The 18,588-nt window shown below is 37.2% G+C and overlaps 1 protein-coding gene across 3 annotated transcripts in view; it reads left to right on the top strand.

Annotated features, from left to right (window-relative positions):
• TMLHE (trimethyllysine hydroxylase, epsilon) overlaps window positions 1-10,780 on the top strand; it is a 64,956-nt gene extending 54,176 nt beyond the window's left edge. For 2 of the 3 annotated variants that reach the window (XM_059911420.1, XM_059911418.1), the window contains 2 exons: window positions 7,341-7,506; window positions 8,171-10,780. In XM_059911420.1, the coding sequence (XP_059767403.1) occupies window positions 7,341-7,506; window positions 8,171-8,302 (298 nt within the window). In that variant the 3' untranslated portion in view covers window positions 8,303-10,780. The remainder of the gene's footprint in view (window positions 1-7,340; window positions 7,507-8,170) is intronic. The other variant, XM_059911419.1, reaches the window with a different exon arrangement.
• The last annotated feature ends 7,808 nt before the right edge of the window (window positions 10,781-18,588 follow it).

Genomic DNA, 18,588 nt, shown 5'->3' with positions numbered 1-18,588 from the left:
TGGTTTTATGTGAGTACCATACTGTTTTGATATGATTGCTTTGTAATATAGTTTGAAATCAGAAAGTTTGATGCCTCCAGCTTTGTTCCTCTTTCTCAAGATGTTTTTGCTATTCTGGGTCTTTTGTAGTTCCACACAAATTTTAAAATTGCTTTTTCTATTTTTCTGGAAAATGCCATTGGAATCCTGATAGGGATTACATTGGATCTGTAGATTGCTTGGGTGTTATGAACATGTTAACAATATTATTCCATAAGCATGGAATATCTTTCCATTTATTTGTGTCATTTTCAATTTCTTTCATCAATGTCTTATAGGTTTCAGTGTACAGATCTTTCACCTCCTTGGTTAGATTTATTCCTAGGTATTTCATTCTTTTTGATACAATTGTATGGGATTGTTATCTTAATTTCCCTTTCTGATAGTTTGTTGTTAGGGCATAGAAATGAAACTGATTTCTGCATGTTGATTTTATATTTTGCAGTTTAATTTGTTTATTAATTCTAACAGTTTTTTGGTGTAGTCTTTAGGGTTTCTATATATAATATCACATAGTCTGCAAATACAGACAGCTTTACTTCTTCCTTTTCAATTTGCATTCCTTTTATTTCTTTTTCTTGTCTGATTTCTGTGCCTAGGACTTCCAGTACTATGTTAAATGAAAGTGGTGAGAGTGGGCATCCTTGTCTTGTTCCCGATCTTAGAGGAAATGCTTTCAGCTTTTCAGAGTTGAGTATGATGTTGGCTGTAGGTTTGTCATATATGGCCTTTATTATGTCTAGGTATGTTCCCTCTATACTCACTTTGTTAAGAGTTATTATCATGAATGGATGTTGGATTTTGTCAAATGCTTTTTCTGCATTTATTGAGATGATCATGATTTTTAGCCTTCATTTTGTTAATATGGTATATCATATTAATTTATAGATGTTGAACCATTCTTGCATCCCTGGAATGAATCCCACTTGATCATGGTGTATGATCCTTTTAATGGACTGTTGAATTTGCTTTGCTAATATATTTTGAAGATACTTGCTTCTATATTCATCCATGATATTGGCCTATAGTTTTCTTTTCTTGTAGTGTCCTTATCAGTTTTGGTATCAGGGTAATGATGGCCTCATTAAATGAGTTTGGAAGTGTTCCTCCTCTTCAAATTTTTGGAAGATTTTGAGAAGGACTGGTATTAATTTTTCTGTAAATATTTGGTGGAATTCACCAATGAAGCCATCAGGTCATAGACTTTTCTTTGTTGGGAGGTTTTTGATTACTGATTTAATCTCCTTACTAGTAATTGGTCTGTTCAGATTTTCTATTTCTTCATGATTCAGTCTTGGTTGGTTGTATGTTTCTAGGAATTTTTATCCATTTCTTCTAGGTTGCCCAAGTTGTTGATGTATAATTATTCATAGTAGTCTCTTAATGTCATTTGTATTTCTGTGCTATCAGTTGTAATAGCTCCCCTTTCATTTATAATTTTATTTGAGTCCTCTCTTTTCTTGGTAAATCTAGTTATAGGTCTTGTCTATTTTGTTTATCTTCTTAAAAAAAAAGCTTTTAGTTTCATTGATCTTTTCTGTTGTCTTATTCATCTCTATCTCATTTATTTCTGCTCTCATCTTTGTTATTTTCTTCCTTCTACTAACTTTGGGCTTTATTCCATGAGATGTAACGTTACATTGTTTATTTGAGATCTTTCTTATTTCTTAATGTAGGTGTTTATTGCCATGAACTTCCCTCTTAGAGCTGCTTTTGCTGCATCCCATAAGTTTTGGTGTGTTCTATTTCCATTTTCATTTGTCTTAAGACATTTTTTATTTCTCTTTTGATTTCTTCTTTGACCCATTGGTTGTTCAGTAACATGTTGTTTAATCTTCACATATTTGTGAACTTTCCAGTTTTCTCCTTGTAATTGATTTCTAGATTCATACCATTGTAATTGGGAAAAGTAGTTTGATATAATTTCTATCCTCTTAAATTTGTTGAGACCTGTTTTGTGGCCTAGCATGTGATCTGTCATGGAGGATATTCCATGTGCACTTGGAAAAAATGTGTATTATGCTGCTTTTGGATGGAATGTTCTATATACATATATATATATATATATATATATATATATATATATATATATATATATATATATATATATAGAGTCCATTTGGTCTAATGTATCATTTAAGGCCACTGTTTCCTTATTGATTTTCTGTCTGGATGATCTGTCCATTGAAGTAAGTATGGTGATGATAAACTTCCCTACTGTTATTGTGTTATTGTCAATTTCTCCCTTTATGTCTGTTAATGTTTGCTTTATGTATTTAGGTGCTATTAAATTCAGTGCATAAATATTTATAAATCTTATATCCTCTTTTTGGATTGACCTCATTATCATTAAATTATAATCTTCTTTGTGTCTAATTACAGTCTTTGGCTTAAAGTCTATTTTTTCTGATATAAGTTTAGCTACCTTTGCTTTCTTTTGGTTTCCATTTGCATGGAACATCTTTTTCCATCCCTTTACTTTCAGTCTGTGTATGTCCTTGAAGCTGAAGTGAGTCTCTTGTAGTCAGCATATAGATGGGTCTTATTTTTCAATCCATTCCAGCCACTCTATGTCTTTTGATTGGAAAATTTAGTCCATTTCATTTAAAATAATTAGTGATAGGGACTTCCCTGGTGGTCCACTGGTAAAGAATCCACCTTCCAATGCAGGGGACACCAGTTCGATCCCTGGTCAGGGAACTAAGATCCCACATGCCATGGGGCAAGTAAACGCCCACATGCCACAACTACAGAGTTCACGCACTCTGGGGCCCATGCGCCACAACTAGAGAGAGAAAACCCACATGCCACAACTAGAGAGAAGCCCGCACACTACAGCAAAAGATCCCGTGTGCCACAACAAAGATCCTGCATGCTGCAACTAAGACCCAACACAGCCAAAAATAAAATAAATAAATAAATAAATAAATAAATAAAAATAATAAAAAATAAAATAATTAGTCATAGATACTGTCTTATTATTGCCATTTTGTTATTTGTTTTCTGGCTATTTTGTAATTCCTTTGTTCCTTTCTTCTTCTCTTTGTCTCTTCCTCTGTGGTTTGATGATTTTCTGTAGGTGTTATGCTTAGATTTCTTTTCCCTTGTCTCATGTATCTATTATAGGTTTTCCTTTGTGGTTACCATGAGGTTTATCTAAAACATCTTATATTTATAACAGTCTATTTTAAGCTGACACTTAAGTTCAAACACATACTAAAGCTCTGTATTTTTACTTTCTCCCCTGTGTTTTATGTCTTTGACATCACAGTTTACATCTTTTTACCTTGTGTAACCATTAACAAATTATTGTAGTTATAGTCATTTTTACTACTTTTGTCTTTTAACCTTCATACTGAATTTATAAGTGATTACCCACCACCATTACAACATTAGAGTATTCTGAATTTAATTATGCATTTACCTTTACCAGTGAGATTTATACTTTCATATGTTTTGTTGTTCCTAATTAACACCTTTTCTTTTCAGCTTATATTGTAGAAGTCCCTTTAACATTTTTTGTAAGGCCAGTCTAGTAGTGATGAACTCCTTTAACTTTTGCATGTCTGGAAAACTCTTTATCTCTCCTTCAATTCTGGATGACAGTTTTGCTGGGTAGAGTATTCTTGATTGGAGGATTTTTTTTTTCAGCACTTTGAATATGTCATGTCACTCCCTTCTGGCCTGAAAAGTTTCTGCTGAAAAATCTGCTGATAGTTTTACGGGGGTTCCCTTGTATGTAACAAGTTGTTTTTCTCTTACTTCTTTTAAGATTCTCTCCTTGTCTTTAACTTTTGGCATTTTAATTATATTGTGTCTCAGTGCGGGTCTCTGGATTTATCTTCTTGGGAATCCCTGGGATTCCTAGACTTGGATGTCTGTTTCTTTCTCTAGATTAGGGAAGATTTCAGCCATTATTATTTTTTTAAAAAAATAAGCTTTCTGACCCTTTCTCTCTTCTCATTCTGGGACCCCTGTAATGCAAATATTGGTCTGCTTGACTGAGTCCCATAATTCCCTAAAGCTATCTTCACTCTTTTTCATTCTTTTTTTTTTTCTCCTCTGATTGGATAATTCCAATTTCCTATCTGGGAGTTCACTGTTCCTTTCTTCCACTTTATCTATTCTGCTATTGAATCCATTTATTGACCTTTTCAGTTCAGTTACTATATTTTTCAACTCTGTGCTTTCTTTTTTGTTGTTGTTGTTGAGAAAGTCACAGTTTAATAGGCAGCATATTTGTAATGCTACATACAGTATGTCTGTTTTGTAAACATTGACATCCTACACTAAATGAAATATGTAAGTGTATCAAATTTTGTTATTAAAATCAGAATCTGTTAAAGGTCACTTAACACTCAGCTATTAACTGTGAACCCAAATGGCCCAGGGTTCAACTCTGTGCTTTCTGTTTGGTACATTTTTTAAAAATATTTTCTGTCTTTTTGTTTAAATTCTCACTTTGTCATGCATTGTTCTCTTAACCTGGTGTGAATCTTTTGACCATTATTTTGAACTCTTTATCAGGTAAACCATTTAATCTCAGTTTCATTAAGGTCTGTTTCTGGAGTTTTATCTGTTCTTTTGTTTATAACATATTCCTCTGTTTCTTCATTTTCCTTGATTCTCTGTGGTTTTTCACACTTCTCTCAGTTTTGACAGAGTGGTCTCATGTAGGAGATGAACCTTATTGTTCAGCCCAGCTCTACCTCTTGATTGTCTCTCAAACCTTTGTGATTGTCTAAGGTGCCTTCTTTGTTCTTAGTGGCTCCCAGTAGTCGAGGGTATGTCAAGACCTGTCAGTGTCCCAAAGGGAAGGATCTCAGTCAGCACCAGATGCAGGCTGATTGGAAGCCTCAGACAGCAGTTTTTAAAGTATACAAGTAGACCTCTTTCAGGGAAAGACTGGGAGCTGAGGGCTTCTGCTTGGCCTCTTTGCACTAAGCCATGAAGAGATAGCCAGTTAAGAAGTGTTTCTTTGTTTGCTACAGTCCTGTGGATTCTGTAACTCAAACCCCACTGACTACCAGAGCCATGTGATCAAGGGGGGTGTCCCCTGTGCAGCAGTCACAAAAACCAGGTTACCAAACATGTATACAAGCTCATTCCAGGGAGACACTGGTGACCTGGAGTGGGCCAGAGGAAGAATGTGAAGATGGTGCCCACTGGCCTTTCCCATCCCAGGGAGGGTCACAGTCTGTTCATAGATGTGTGCTAAATTAGAAACCTGACCCTCAGGCAGCAGCTTTTAAGGTATGCAAATAGACCTCTTTTAGGGAAAGTTTGGGATATGAGTGTTTATGTCTGCTGTCTCTGTGGTAGGCCTGGGGGGGGATAGCCACAATAAGTCCTCACAAACCTATTAAGAAGTGTTTCTTTGTTTGGTATAGTCCTTTGGGTCTCATGATTGCAAGCCCCATTGTCTTTCAAAGCTATGTGTTTTGGGGGCCCATCCCTCAGGTGGAAGTCTTAAAAGTTGGGGCACTAGATGTTGGGTTCAAACCCTTCAGTCCTCAAGGAGAAGCTGGGAGTTGTGAGTTTCTACATGATTATATGTTTATATGTCACTGAATCAGGGGTAGGGTCATGGCAAGATTGTCTCAGCCTTTCTTATACATTCTCATTCACCCAATGTGTAGGAGTCACTCAGTTAGTTTCTAGATTTCTTCATAGGGAATTGTTCCCTGTGTAACTGTAGATTTGCTGTGTCCATGGGAGGAGGTGAGTTCAGGAGCCTCCTAGATTTCCATCATGGACCAGAACCTCCAGCACTATTTGTAATAGTTACAAACCAGAAATGACTCAAATGTCCATCAAGAGAATGGATGAATAAATTGTGGTGGTATAGTCCCACAATAAAATTCTATTCAACATGAAGAATGAATGAACTATTGCCATATAGCACAATGATGATAAATCTCCTAAATATAATGTTAAATGAAAGAAGCCAGGCACAAAAGAGTACATACTGTAGTATTCCATTTATATAAAGTTTTATAAATAAGCAAAACTAATCTTTGCTGAAAGAAGTCATGATGGTAGTTATCCTTGGGTGAGGGGAGAGACAATATGGGAAAGGGGGACAGGGAATGTTCTGGGGTTCAGGTAATTATCTATGCATTGACCTGGGTGCTAGTGAAATGGATGTGTTCACATCATGAAAATTCATCAAGCTTATGATTTGTGTACTTTTCTGTATATGTAGTATACTTCAGTAAAAAAATTAATTTGCCTTAGGTAAAAAAGAAATCCAATATCTTAGCAAAGCTTTTTCAGTGGCTTCCCACAGTACTTAGAATAAAATCCAAAGTCCTTACCATAGCCTACAGAGCTATACATGATCTGGCCCATGGCTGCCCTCCTCCACTTCACTTCTTACCATTATTCCCCTTGGTTACTCAGCTTCAGCCACATGGCCTTCTCACTTGTCTGCAAACATAAAACGACTTTCCACCCTAAGACTTTGTACTTGCTGTTCTCTGCCTGGAACGTGCTTCTCTCAGCTTGTCATATTGCTGGTTTCTTATCATACAAGTACCAGCTCAAATGTCACTTCTTTAAAAAAAAAAAAAAGTCCTTCTCTCAACAATCCTTCTGAAATAGACTTTCCAGTATTTTCTTTTATCACTTAACACTATTTTTTTCTACATAACATCTGTAACTAGTTATGTATTTGTTACTTGTTCATCATCTATCTTTCTCAATAGAATGTAAAATCCCCAAAGGCTGGGATCATGTCTGCTGTGTTCACCATTATATCTTTAATGCCTGACACACCACCTAGCACATAGCAAGTGCTCATGTAAATGTTAGGGTTGAATGAATGAATCAGTGAAGATTCCTGGGTAAACTCTCTACTAGGCTGTAGCTAGGATTTCTCCCACGAAGGAAAACACCTGAAAAGTTGTAAGTCATCCTATTAAAAAGAAAGCTTTGTTAGTACAAACTCTTGCCAACCTAAGCTTGGTGAGGAGAAAGCTCAGATCTTTCCCCAATGTTTCTATGAAATTTGGCCAAGGGAATGTTCTTTAGATAAAACATAATATTCTAAGATGGTAGAAACCAGCTAAAGCTTTCTTCTATCCCCTATCCTCAGATTTTCCAAAAGAAAACAAAATATGGTCAACAGGCAGTGGAGCTCTTCTCTAAAATCCTATAGTCATGAGAGAACATTATTATTGTTACCTCATCATGGGACAAGTAATAAGTATAGGGAAAGCTTATATAAAATTGCTTAATAAGCAACAGATGTCTTTAACATGTGTTTGAGGAGATCTTTCTTTCTCACAATTTCACCTTAGGTACAACAACTATGACCGGGCTGTCATCAATACCGTACCTTATGATGTTGTCCATCGTTGGTATACAGCACACCGGACTCTAACAATAGAGTTGAGGAAACCTGAGAATGAGTTTTGGGTCAAACTAAAGCCTGGCAGGGTGGGTGCCAAACTCAAAAGATGTCAAGTAAGCTTGTTATACTGAAGCAGTGAAGAATGAGTACCTATTGAATATGTGAGTCAAAATGTCTCAAAGGAAAAAGAGAAAAGAGTCCTGGGTGTTGGCCCTGGTCCTACCACTCACTCACTAAATGACCTAGAAGCAGGCTCTCGCCAGTGACTCAGTGACTCTATTTGTATGATGAGGGGGTTGAACTAGATAGTCCCTAAGAGCTAAGGGTCCTTCTGGCTTTATGATTCCTTTTTTTTTTTTTTTTTGCTCTTGATATTTCCTCTGGATAAAGAATATCTCTAGCTTAGCATAAGACATAATGAAATAGTTGAACTCTTTGAGAACATATATAATAACAATTAAAGAGAAAGAAAAAAAAGAAACCAATGATCTGGTTTGCTTTGTTTTGATAAGAGAATAATTACTCAAGAAATACAAGCTCCTCAAAGTTCAGGGCCTGTAACCTGCTGTTACCTTTGTTACGTCCATTTAGCCTACTACAGAGCTATGTACATCCTAGTTTCCAAATGTTTGTTTAATCTCAAAAGAAAAACACTTCATTGAATGTAACCAGAGAACAACCTAAAGCTTTTATTTTAAATGATCTCTTCTGATTTAGGGTTCCTTTGGTCTGCCCTTGTTCTGAGTGTTTTTTCTCTCTTTTTTTCCCCATTCACAGGTCCTATTTATAGACAACTGGCGCGTCCTACATGGCAGGGAATCCTTCACTGGCTACCGCCAACTCTGTGGCTGCTATTTAACAAGGGATGATGTATTAAACACTGCTCGTCTCTTGGGTCTTCAGGCTTAAAACTGACAGCATTGGTATTATGAACACACCTGACAACCTGGCTACCGGAGTTCATATCAGCAGAATAATATTGTGTCAATACCGACTTCAAATTGTCTCCTTACCTCATCACACAAAACAAAAACCTCCCCTTTCTCTAATAGGGAAAACCTTGGAGAGAGGCTTCTGAGATAGCCAATGTCAGCCATCTAGTATGGTAGCTTTCTTCCCCAAGTTATAACATGGACTCATTTGGTTTTTGGACCTTTTGATGTAATTGTGGTCAATCTGCTTCAGAAATATAATCACCACATTGATAGAGAAACAGTAATAGTCACTAGGTAAAAATTTGTTTCAACAGAATCTGTTAAAAAGAAATGCATTCTAGGAATAACAAAGTCTTAATAGAGCAGAGATTTGCAACATTTTTGGTCTTAAGACACCTAATCACTCTTAAAAGTTATTGAGGACCCCAAAGAATGCTTGGATGTGGGTCGTATCTGTTGCTCCTAATTGTATTAGATATTAAAACTTAGAAATGTTTAAAATTTAAGAACAAAAAAGCACACATCCATCAGCTATCAGAGAGATGACATCATCACATGTCATGTATCCTCTGGAAAAAAGTCTTCTGTACATTCATCAGATAATTCGAGTGAAAAAGGCAATATCATCTTAATGTTGTTATTAAAAATTGTTTTTAATACACAAACCCACTAAATGGATCTCATGGACTGCTCCAGGTGTCTTTAGACCACACTTTGAGAACCAGTGTGCTAGAGGATACCTTGGGACAGTCCTTTACATAGGCCTATGGATTAAAGAGTTTAACTGGAACCCTAAATTTTTCTCTATGGTCTCCTAGAACTACAGATATTGTAGGAATTGCTTCATATCACAAGCTCAGTGATAAGGTAGGAACTGAATACAGAGTGTTTTAGCTTGTGAGAAGAGTTATCTCTATCTAAGTCATCTCTTGAGGAGTAAAACTGAGAAGTCACAATAGCTCCTGTGAAACAAACCCATCAGTTTGGTAATTCTGTGAGGGATAATTGCAGAAAGTTTTTAGACGTTTCTGAGGTTCCATATAGTAATTCACACACATATGCACACGCTTGTGTGCATACACACAAAACACAACAAAGGGTACAGAGGGGTAGTCTCTAAGATTGTTCAGGGAATTCATCACAATCGATAATGTGCCTCCAAAGAACTGGAGATTACTATCCAAAATTGCTTTTTGGCTTTTGATGGAATTTAGGATACAATCTGTTTTCCTCCATTTCTGCTAATCTTTTTTTTCCCTATCTTAAAATATTATACATGTTAATTGCCAAGATTTGACTGGGTTAAGTATAATACCCTGTTTCTTTTATTTTTTTAATGGCTTTCCTTTATATGTGGAAAGAGAGAGAGGGAAAGAGAGACAGAAATAGACAGACACAGAGAGATAGGTGTGAGGTTTATTCTCCCTTGGCTTTCATTGAAAGCGAAGCTGTACAATAACCACATTGACTGCTATAAAATGATGAAAGACAGTCCAGGCTAGGATGTGCACAAGAGGAAAAAAGCATTATTAGTGAGGCTAGGAGTCACAAGTCAAAGAAAAGTTAGTATTCTGACAGAGAATAGAGCGTAATCTGATGCTTTCAGGAAGTTCCTAGTTCACATTTAATAGTTTATACATTATTTTATTGACCCATCCAGTGCTCCAAAATATGTTCTCAAATATTTCTGCATTTTAATTGTACTATATAGGAATCTTTAGGGGTCTTCCATGAAATGTGTTTTCCTCTTAGGTCAAAGGATTGATAATTAAGTTCACGTCTTAAAGAGTATACCCTTTAGCAATTAGAATAGAAGTAACAACATTTTAACATACCGCCTTTTCTCTGTACTATTATGTACTCTTAAAATATGTTACCATTCATTAGTCTTCATCAGGATATTTACCTTTTTTGAAGTTTTGCCTAAATTAGCCTTGAAAATTACACTATAACTGAGGTCAGCATTGCTTTATGACAAGGAAAGAACATATTCATGGCCCTGGGGTGATAAGGACACAGATCAATCTTCTCCCTTACTGAAGGACTCCCTTTACCTTCTGTCTTCCCTGGGACCTTGATTCATTAATTATTTCATCCTCATGTTCCTAAATTTTCAATCAATACTTTTCTACAGTGTACTCTCCTCAGAGGAAGAAAGAGGAAAAGGAATTATTTGAGTGTTGATCATGGTCATTGACAACTTTCTACGTGAGAGATTTCTTTTTCACATCTCTTTCTGGTGTCCCTGAAAATGTAAGCATGGGTGTGTGTCAACCAAGCTCACTGTAGAGTCACTTTTACCTTTTGCTATAGTGGGATGGGGTCAGTAGAGAGTCAAGAGCACAGCACCTAATATGGTGTCATAGCACCTAACATAATCATTTCATAATACGGATTTGTTGTAATGAGAATAAATTAACGAATTATTTTCAAACAAACTCACCAGAAAATATCACATTCTCTGTGTGTCTTTTTATGTTTGGCAGTTAACTGGCGTTGAATTTTGTTCATCTTCATCTAGAGAGACCAAGCATTCAAGTGTGTGCAAACTGAGAGGGGTTTCCTGGGCTGCAGAACTTATAGTTTTAAAACTGGGAAAGTCCCACGCAAATCATGACTGTTGATCCTACCTTCTTGCTGCTAGCTGCATTTTGCTTTTCAGTTTTCTCTTCTTCAGTTTAAAATGAAGGCCTTGGACTAAGTGGCATCTAAAGGCTGTGCCATTTTGTAATTTTGTTTGGCCTCTCATCGCTTAAGTTTTCTTATATGGGTACAGTAAGGAAAATACCTACCTTACAGGGTTTTGTGACAAATTTCTGATTATTAACTAAGATGTCTGCGGCACATAATAATGACCAATAATAATAGCTAACTCTTACATAGTGCTTGCTATGTGCCAGACACAGTTCTAAGTGCTTTTAATCCCCACAGCAACCGTATCCCCATTTTAGAAATAAACAAATACAGGCAATGAGAGATTAAGTGGCTTACCCAAGATCACATAGCTAAATAAGTGTCAGAGTTTGGATTAGAACCTTCACAGTCTGGCCACAGAGACAATGCTTTAAAGTAATTTGCTATATTGCTCAATAAATGTTAATTCCTACCCCCCTTTCCCATACTTACACAGTCTAGCTGACCAATCATAGATAATAATCATCTCCACTTTCACAGTCTTTCCCAAAAAATCTTAAAAGAACCATGAGAATATCTACATTTGTTTTGCAAATAGTCTGCAAACATCCACAAACACCCCCCCAACTTTCTAAAAACTGTTCTTCACTTTCTCTAATTTTACCTCTTTCAAAGGTGGAACCTTGACGATAGAAGGAAATCAATCAACCTATTCAGCATATTTCCTTCTTACCACAATCTTGCAAAATACCAGTCAGTTGTTAAGATCAAAAGCACCTTACAGGACCTATTCACATCACTGCCCCAGGAAGCTCTTGGGCATATTGGAGATCCACTCACAGAGCCAGCTGATGTCTTGGCTCAGCTCCTAGTTGTGAGGTCAGCCTGTGTCCGTGTCCTCACCTCTTCAAGATTGCAGCTCACGAGAGCCAAAGATGCTGGGAGATTTGGTAGTAGCTCTTTTTTTCCTGATTTACATTCAGGGGTTGGTGGGTTTGTGGGTAATTCCATCCTGGCTCTTGGCTTTAAGCAGTGAGCTTCCATCTTGCTCATAGCAGGAGCTTAACTTTTAGACACCATTGTTTGCTTCCAGTGCAGCAAAAGCCTGCTGCTTCAGCACAGAGACAATTATCCTTTTTGTGTGTATGTTGACCATTCCTTTTTTATTTTACCTTTTTATATTTTGCCATCATTGCTGTGTGTTTGGAGCACAAGGCGAGCCACAGCATGAACTCACTGTAACATCTTGAATGGAAATCTTTTCCATATTGATATTCTTCTTCCCTGATTCCCTAAATTGAGTTTGCAAAATATGACTGCACACTTTCTTGGTGGATCACACTCATCGCTATCATGTCTGTTTTTGTGCCAGACTATGAAACAGTGTAAAGTCTTAGCTTGATTAACAGAATCCAAGCTTCCTTTCTCGAAAACACTAATCAAACATCTCTTACAATTGTGATACATTGTCTTAAGCCATGTAGGTGTGTATTATATTGATTAATAGTGGTGTTCTAGCTTACTTTCTATGTGGGTGGATAAGCATGGTAATTTATCGTGTGCACAAGTGAAGATCACAAGGGTCAATGCTATGCAAACCTGTGAAGTCAGTGAAGGCTTTTCTCTATTAGCCCCATCATTACCTATGGTCTACCCTTTGCCCCACTGATGGTGGTTAACTCCCTCCAATTCAGGTACTCAGTGTCCTCTCACCTTCTGCTTTCTAGCTCCCTCTCTCATACCTTGACTGAGGCAGCATAGTGTTGTAGGAAGAGCATGGACTTGAACCAACCTTGGCTTGAATTCCACCTCTGTCTCTTACTAGCCTGGCGAATTTTGGGAAGCCACTTTCTCTCCTTGAGCCTCTGTTTCTTAACCTGCAAAGTGGGGTAAAAAATGACATCTATCTGATAAACCTGTGGTAAAGAATGAAATGAGGTCATCATATGTATAAAGTGTCTACCATAGTGAGCAGCACATAATAAACACTCAGTACTTAGTAGTTTATCATTGTCACCAATATCATTATTTGAACAAATAGCAGAGACCAGGGTTAGCCTGTGTGTTTGATAGAAATCAGCATTCTACTTAGAGAGAAAGAGCAAAGTTATGGGAGTCAGAGCTGGAAAAGTATTTGGAATGCTAAGGGTCAGAGAGAGTAGACAGGTCGTGAATTGCAGAAGTACTGGCAAGGCGTCTGAACATCAAGCATGGCCTTTATGGATAGGAAGTTGGTTTGGGGTAGGTGGTCTGAGGGCTGAGAGCTGAAAGAGCAGAAAGGTCATAGAAGAGATCAGAGAGCCTGATGAGAAAAGCTGAGTCTGGAGTGTCTTAGGGAGAGTGGCTTGATAACAAAGATGTGTAGGGTGAATGAGACAGGCAGGGAGACATCCATGCCTGCAATGATACTTCCACATCTGACTTCACCTTCCAAAACCCCACTGAAACTACTATAAAACAATATTTGAAAAGATTAGAGGAGCAGGAAAAGAGACAACTAAGAAGTCCACAAACTAGGAATTCTAAGCCCTTAGTGGGAAAAGCCAGAAAACAACCTGATTTACTAACCCCCCTTCACTCCTCACAAGAATCTTCAAGGGTTGCAACAGGTAACTCTGGAAGGGGAGGTGAAAGGGGAGTGGGTACCAAACTAATGAGGGTTTTTGAAAAGTAAGAAGTAGATTCTTTTCAAAATCCCTTTCTGTAGTTGATGCCTGCCTGCGCTGAGTGTCTGGCCCTGCCCTGCCCTGACAGAAGTCTGAAGTGTTATTCTCTGGAGAGGGTAAAGCAGAGACAATCTGGATTGGGAGTTCCCAAACATAGCCAACAGTTGGAGTCTCATATTGAAAACAGAGGGCTTAAGTGGAGGTATGCACCCTGAAAGCTATAAACCCCCAGTCTTCTCCAACTCTGACCCTAAAATTCTGGCAGCTGGAGGAGTATTCTGTGGGCCATCTGACCAACGAAAGAGAAAAATATCTAAGGATATTGATACTGAAGTGTCCCCAAAAAGGGCCCAGCTGGATTACTCTACAGTGAAGCACATAGTTTGACATTGTGAGGAAGATGAGGAAGAGGAGACCCATCCATTTGAGGATATTTATTTTCAGAAAGGGAGAGTGGACCGGAGCATGTTTCTTACTGAAAGGAAAGGAGCTAGTCAAAGAGGGAGAGGTTAGAGGATTCTGGAAAAAGATATGAAAGGAATCCAAATCGGAAAAGAAGAAGTAAAAGTGTCACTGTTGGCAGATAACATGATACTATACATAGAGAATCCTAAAGATGCCACCAGAAAACTACTAGAACTAATCAATGAATTTGGTAGAGTAGCAGGATACAAAATCAATGTACACAGTCTTCAAAATCCAAAGAGACACACCAATTATTGTGCCTCTTTCTTAATCATAAGTAGTGTGAGGTGCAGCAACTTGCTCTCACTTAAGAAGTAATATCCTGACTTTCCATAGAACTTCCACAGAGTTTAATCTCCCTCCTTATGGCAGACATTTTATATATATATATATATATATATCACAACTCCCAACAAAGAACAAGGGATCTGGCATTGCCCTGAGGGATGGACAGTAAAATTAATACTCCTTGTAAATGCAAACTTATTCTGATTTTGTTTATCGTGGGGAACCGGAGAAAAGAAACTTTGTGGGTTGTCGATTTGCTCCAGAGCTCACAACACATCTGAAATCTCAGCTGCAATTGATATTGCCACCGAATTAAATCTGTGATGATCTGCTGTCATTTTCCACGACCCATCCGTCTTTTGTAGGAGTGAAACAAATGAGTTAAGTTGGGATATAATAGAAATCCCACCATTTGGTATATAATAGAAATCCCACCATTTGGTATATAATAGAAACTTTCTGTGATGATGGAGAGGTTTCTTATTTGTGCTGTCCTATATGGTAGCCCTTAGTCACATGTGGCTTTTGAGCACTTGAAATGTGGCTAGTGGAACTGAGAAACTGATTTTTCAATTTCATTCAGTTTGCATTTAAATGTAAAAAGCCACATGTGGCCAAATAGCTACCCTATTTGACAGCACATCTCTAGACACATAAGAAGCCTAGTGACTTCACCATCTTTCTAATCACTGCACAGGTAGTAAATGCTACTTGACATCCCAATGTCTTGACTTCCTCGTAAACATCATCCTGCCACAACTGAGAACAATTTGCATCATCATGATTACCCAAGTGGACATATTCCCCAAACGTAAGATTAAGTGAGCACTGCAACCTGCACAAAGATATGTACAATATATTACCAATTACATGAAGTTTTTTAAAAGGCAGAACAGCACTCTGATATTTTTATGCAATCCATGAATATGTAACAAAAGAATAAAAATCTGTGTGTGGATGATAAATTACAAATTCAGGTGATGATGACCTCTGGGGAATAAGGACTGGAGGAATAAAGGGCAATGAGATCAAGGAAGAATACACAGGGGCTTCAGCTATCGTTGTGATGCTTTAGAGCTAAAACTTGGTGGTAAGTAGATTGTTATTTGTTATATTATCATCTACACTCTTGTATGTCTGAAATATTTTTTAAAAAGAAAACATGTGGAAATAAACACACACTTCTTGCAATTATTGTGAGCTGGACTTAAAAAGAAATTGTGCTTCACACTTTCAGACATGAGTGAAAAAGACAATAAATAAAGATATAGAAAGAATTCAGGCTTATAGGAGGGAAGGTGAGAAGCATATTTGGGGTAGATTCCCTTAGATTTTTAGTATGCATTGTTAAGATGTGGAGAAGTGAGCATTCATACACTCTTTGGTGTGTGTCTATCTTATGGGAGTAAATTTTGTGGGCAATTTGTCAATATCAATACAAGTTTACAGATTAAAATGTATTTATATATATTTTAGCTAAACATTTCTAAAAGGTTTAAAAATATTTTCTAACATGTTCCTGCCTTCACTCTTGTCCTTGTTCCTAATTGAATCTCCATACTGAACCCAGAGTGGCCCTTAAAAACTGCACACTATTCTACACGTTATCTTATATATAATTATTTGCAGTTCCCCCAACGTGCCATGCCTGGCCCTGTCTCTGTGCCTTTTCACATGCTTTTTCCTTTTCCTTGAATGCCATGTTCCCACCATCTAGTGTGCCTAGCAAACTTTTAGTCATCCTACAAGATTCAATCGTAGCCTCGCCTCTTTTTACCCTGTATGTTTTAGTTATTAATATTCTTTATTATTTTGCCTTTTCCCTGACCTCAGCCCTTTGCACATTAGCACCTTATGCTACCCCCATATTCTGTTTAAGAGCCAGTTTCCCCTGACTAATTTGTGAACTCCTTGAGAGCAGGGGCTGTCTTATTCATTTCTATATCCCCAATACCCAGCATTTGGAGATGTTAAATGAATGAATTATTTAAAAAGGACATTTAATGGGCAGTATTTAACACCTGACAATCCACAAATGAATAATCCACTGTACCACATAAGGTTAGTATTTTTGCTGATTTGCCTTTGAATATAGATAGATTCTAAAGTGCCAACAATTGGAACATAGTAACTCCTGCCACCCTAAATTACATTTTATATAACACCTTTACATACAATAATCCATTTGATTTTCTAAACAATCACAATTTTAAGTATATTTTATAGATCATAAAATGGAGAAATTGAGTGACCTCTTGAAGTTCATGTGTCCTGTTACTACTCCTTGTCAAGTGCTTGTTCCACCTCATCTCTGAGCCTTTATAAAATCCTAAATATATGCTTAAAAGTATCTTTTCATCAGGTGAACTCATTGATATAGGTAGTATCCTAGGCTTATATGTTGTAATTTCTTTCCCTATCTACCAAAAATTCCAGGGCTTACTCCCCTGCTTATTAACAAACTTTCACACTAATGACCTCATTTCTATTTTCCTTTTTGTAGACCTTTCTAAAAAATTTAGTATGGTCATATAGCTTATGGGGCCTTACTGTAACCTGAAAGCTCATGGTCTCAATCAGACCTTTGAAAACTGATATATAAACAATAATACTTTTCCATCCCTATTACCCAGTATTTTGTGGCATTTCTGTATTTAAAACATACGATCATCTGTCTTTACACTTGGTACTCAGGTAAATAGCATATTCTGGGTCATTTTATTTTGTGGCAGATTTGACTTTGTAAATGGCATAGGGACTAGGTTCTTTGGCTATCCAGATTTCATCTCTTTCTCGGTTTCTTTCCTTAGCTGCACGCTCTAAAACTGCAGTCAGTTCAGGGCAAAACAGGCTATTTGAGGCTGGATAGGTGTGAGTAAAATGATGGAAAGAGGAGCCAGAAGAACTGTCATCGTTGTGGTTATCTTCTTCTTCTTCCTCTTGGTCCTGTAGCTTTCTCTTGCCCAACTTGGAATTTTTACACCAGAAAACTTCTTTCAAGTCCTGGATAAAGGTCACTTTGGGAGTAAAGATGCATAATAGAAAGATAAGACCTCCGGAGACACCGCACAGGAAATACAGGCCCATTTTCTCAGGGACGCCTGTGAGGAAAACAATAAACCAGTGACCCATAAGGATCATGGGCATCGTTCAAGGAGACAAGTGTTTATTGATCTCATCGCTTAGCCAAGGTAGATCCTTCTGAGAATACTCTATAATGGGGCAGATATGAGAAATACTAAAACAAACAAAGAATAAATGACAAATGACAAACCAGTTCTTTAGTCTCTTGATGGTTTTGTATTCCTGAATGCTATAGATTAAATTGCGTAGCTACCCCCAAATTCACGTTTTGAAGCCCTAACCTCAATGTGATGGTATTTGGAGATGAAACCTTTGGAAAATAAGTTTAGATAAGGTCATGATGGTAGGGCCCTCATGATGGGATTAGTGCCCTTATAACAAGAGACAACATAAGGATCTCTCTCTCTCTCTGTTTGTCTCTGTCTCTCTGCCTCTCTCTCTCTGTCCCTCCTTCTCTGTCCCTCTCTCTCTTTCCCATTTAAGGACATCTAGTGAGAAGGCAGATGTCTACAGTATAGGAAGAGAGTTCCCACCAGAAACCGACCATGCTGGCACCTTGATCTGAAACTTCTAGTCTCCAGATCTGTGAGAAAATTAATTTCTGTTGTTTAAACCAACTAGTCTATGGTATTTTCTTACGGAAGCCTGAGCAGACTAAGACATTGAATAAGAATTGGACTGGGCCTTCGTGTTTATTTAATCTTTATAAATGTAGAGCCCAAGCATGGTTTAGTGGGGGTTTTTCCTAATGTCTCAAACAAAAGATAGTAGTTGGATACGCATTTTTCATTTGTCAAAGTTCAAATTACCGAGAATAAAATGGTACACTTCCTATTCCTACCTTCAAAGAAGGTGCTTATTTCACACCAGTTCCATATTAAATGCAACACAGTACACCAGAGAGACACATATTTCTCCCCTTGCTATCAATTCAGAAAGAAGAATTTATCTTTTTATGACCTTTACCTATAATTAGTTGTCTTTTTGGATATCTAAAAATTATTTATTATGACAGGAGAAACTGCTACTGAGAGTTTACTTGGAAAAAAGCAGATAACATTATATATGCAGTATTATCTTTTTTCTTTTGTTTTTTTTAAAAGGACTTTATTTTTTAGAGCAG

Source organism: Balaenoptera ricei, chromosome X (genome assembly GCF_028023285.1).
Source record: "Balaenoptera ricei isolate mBalRic1 chromosome X, mBalRic1.hap2, whole genome shotgun sequence".
In the NCBI taxonomy this organism is placed as follows: Eukaryota; Metazoa; Chordata; class Mammalia; order Artiodactyla; family Balaenopteridae; genus Balaenoptera; species Balaenoptera ricei.
The sequence above is the reverse complement of the archived record's forward strand: the minus strand, read 5'-3'. Positions and strand labels throughout refer to the sequence as shown.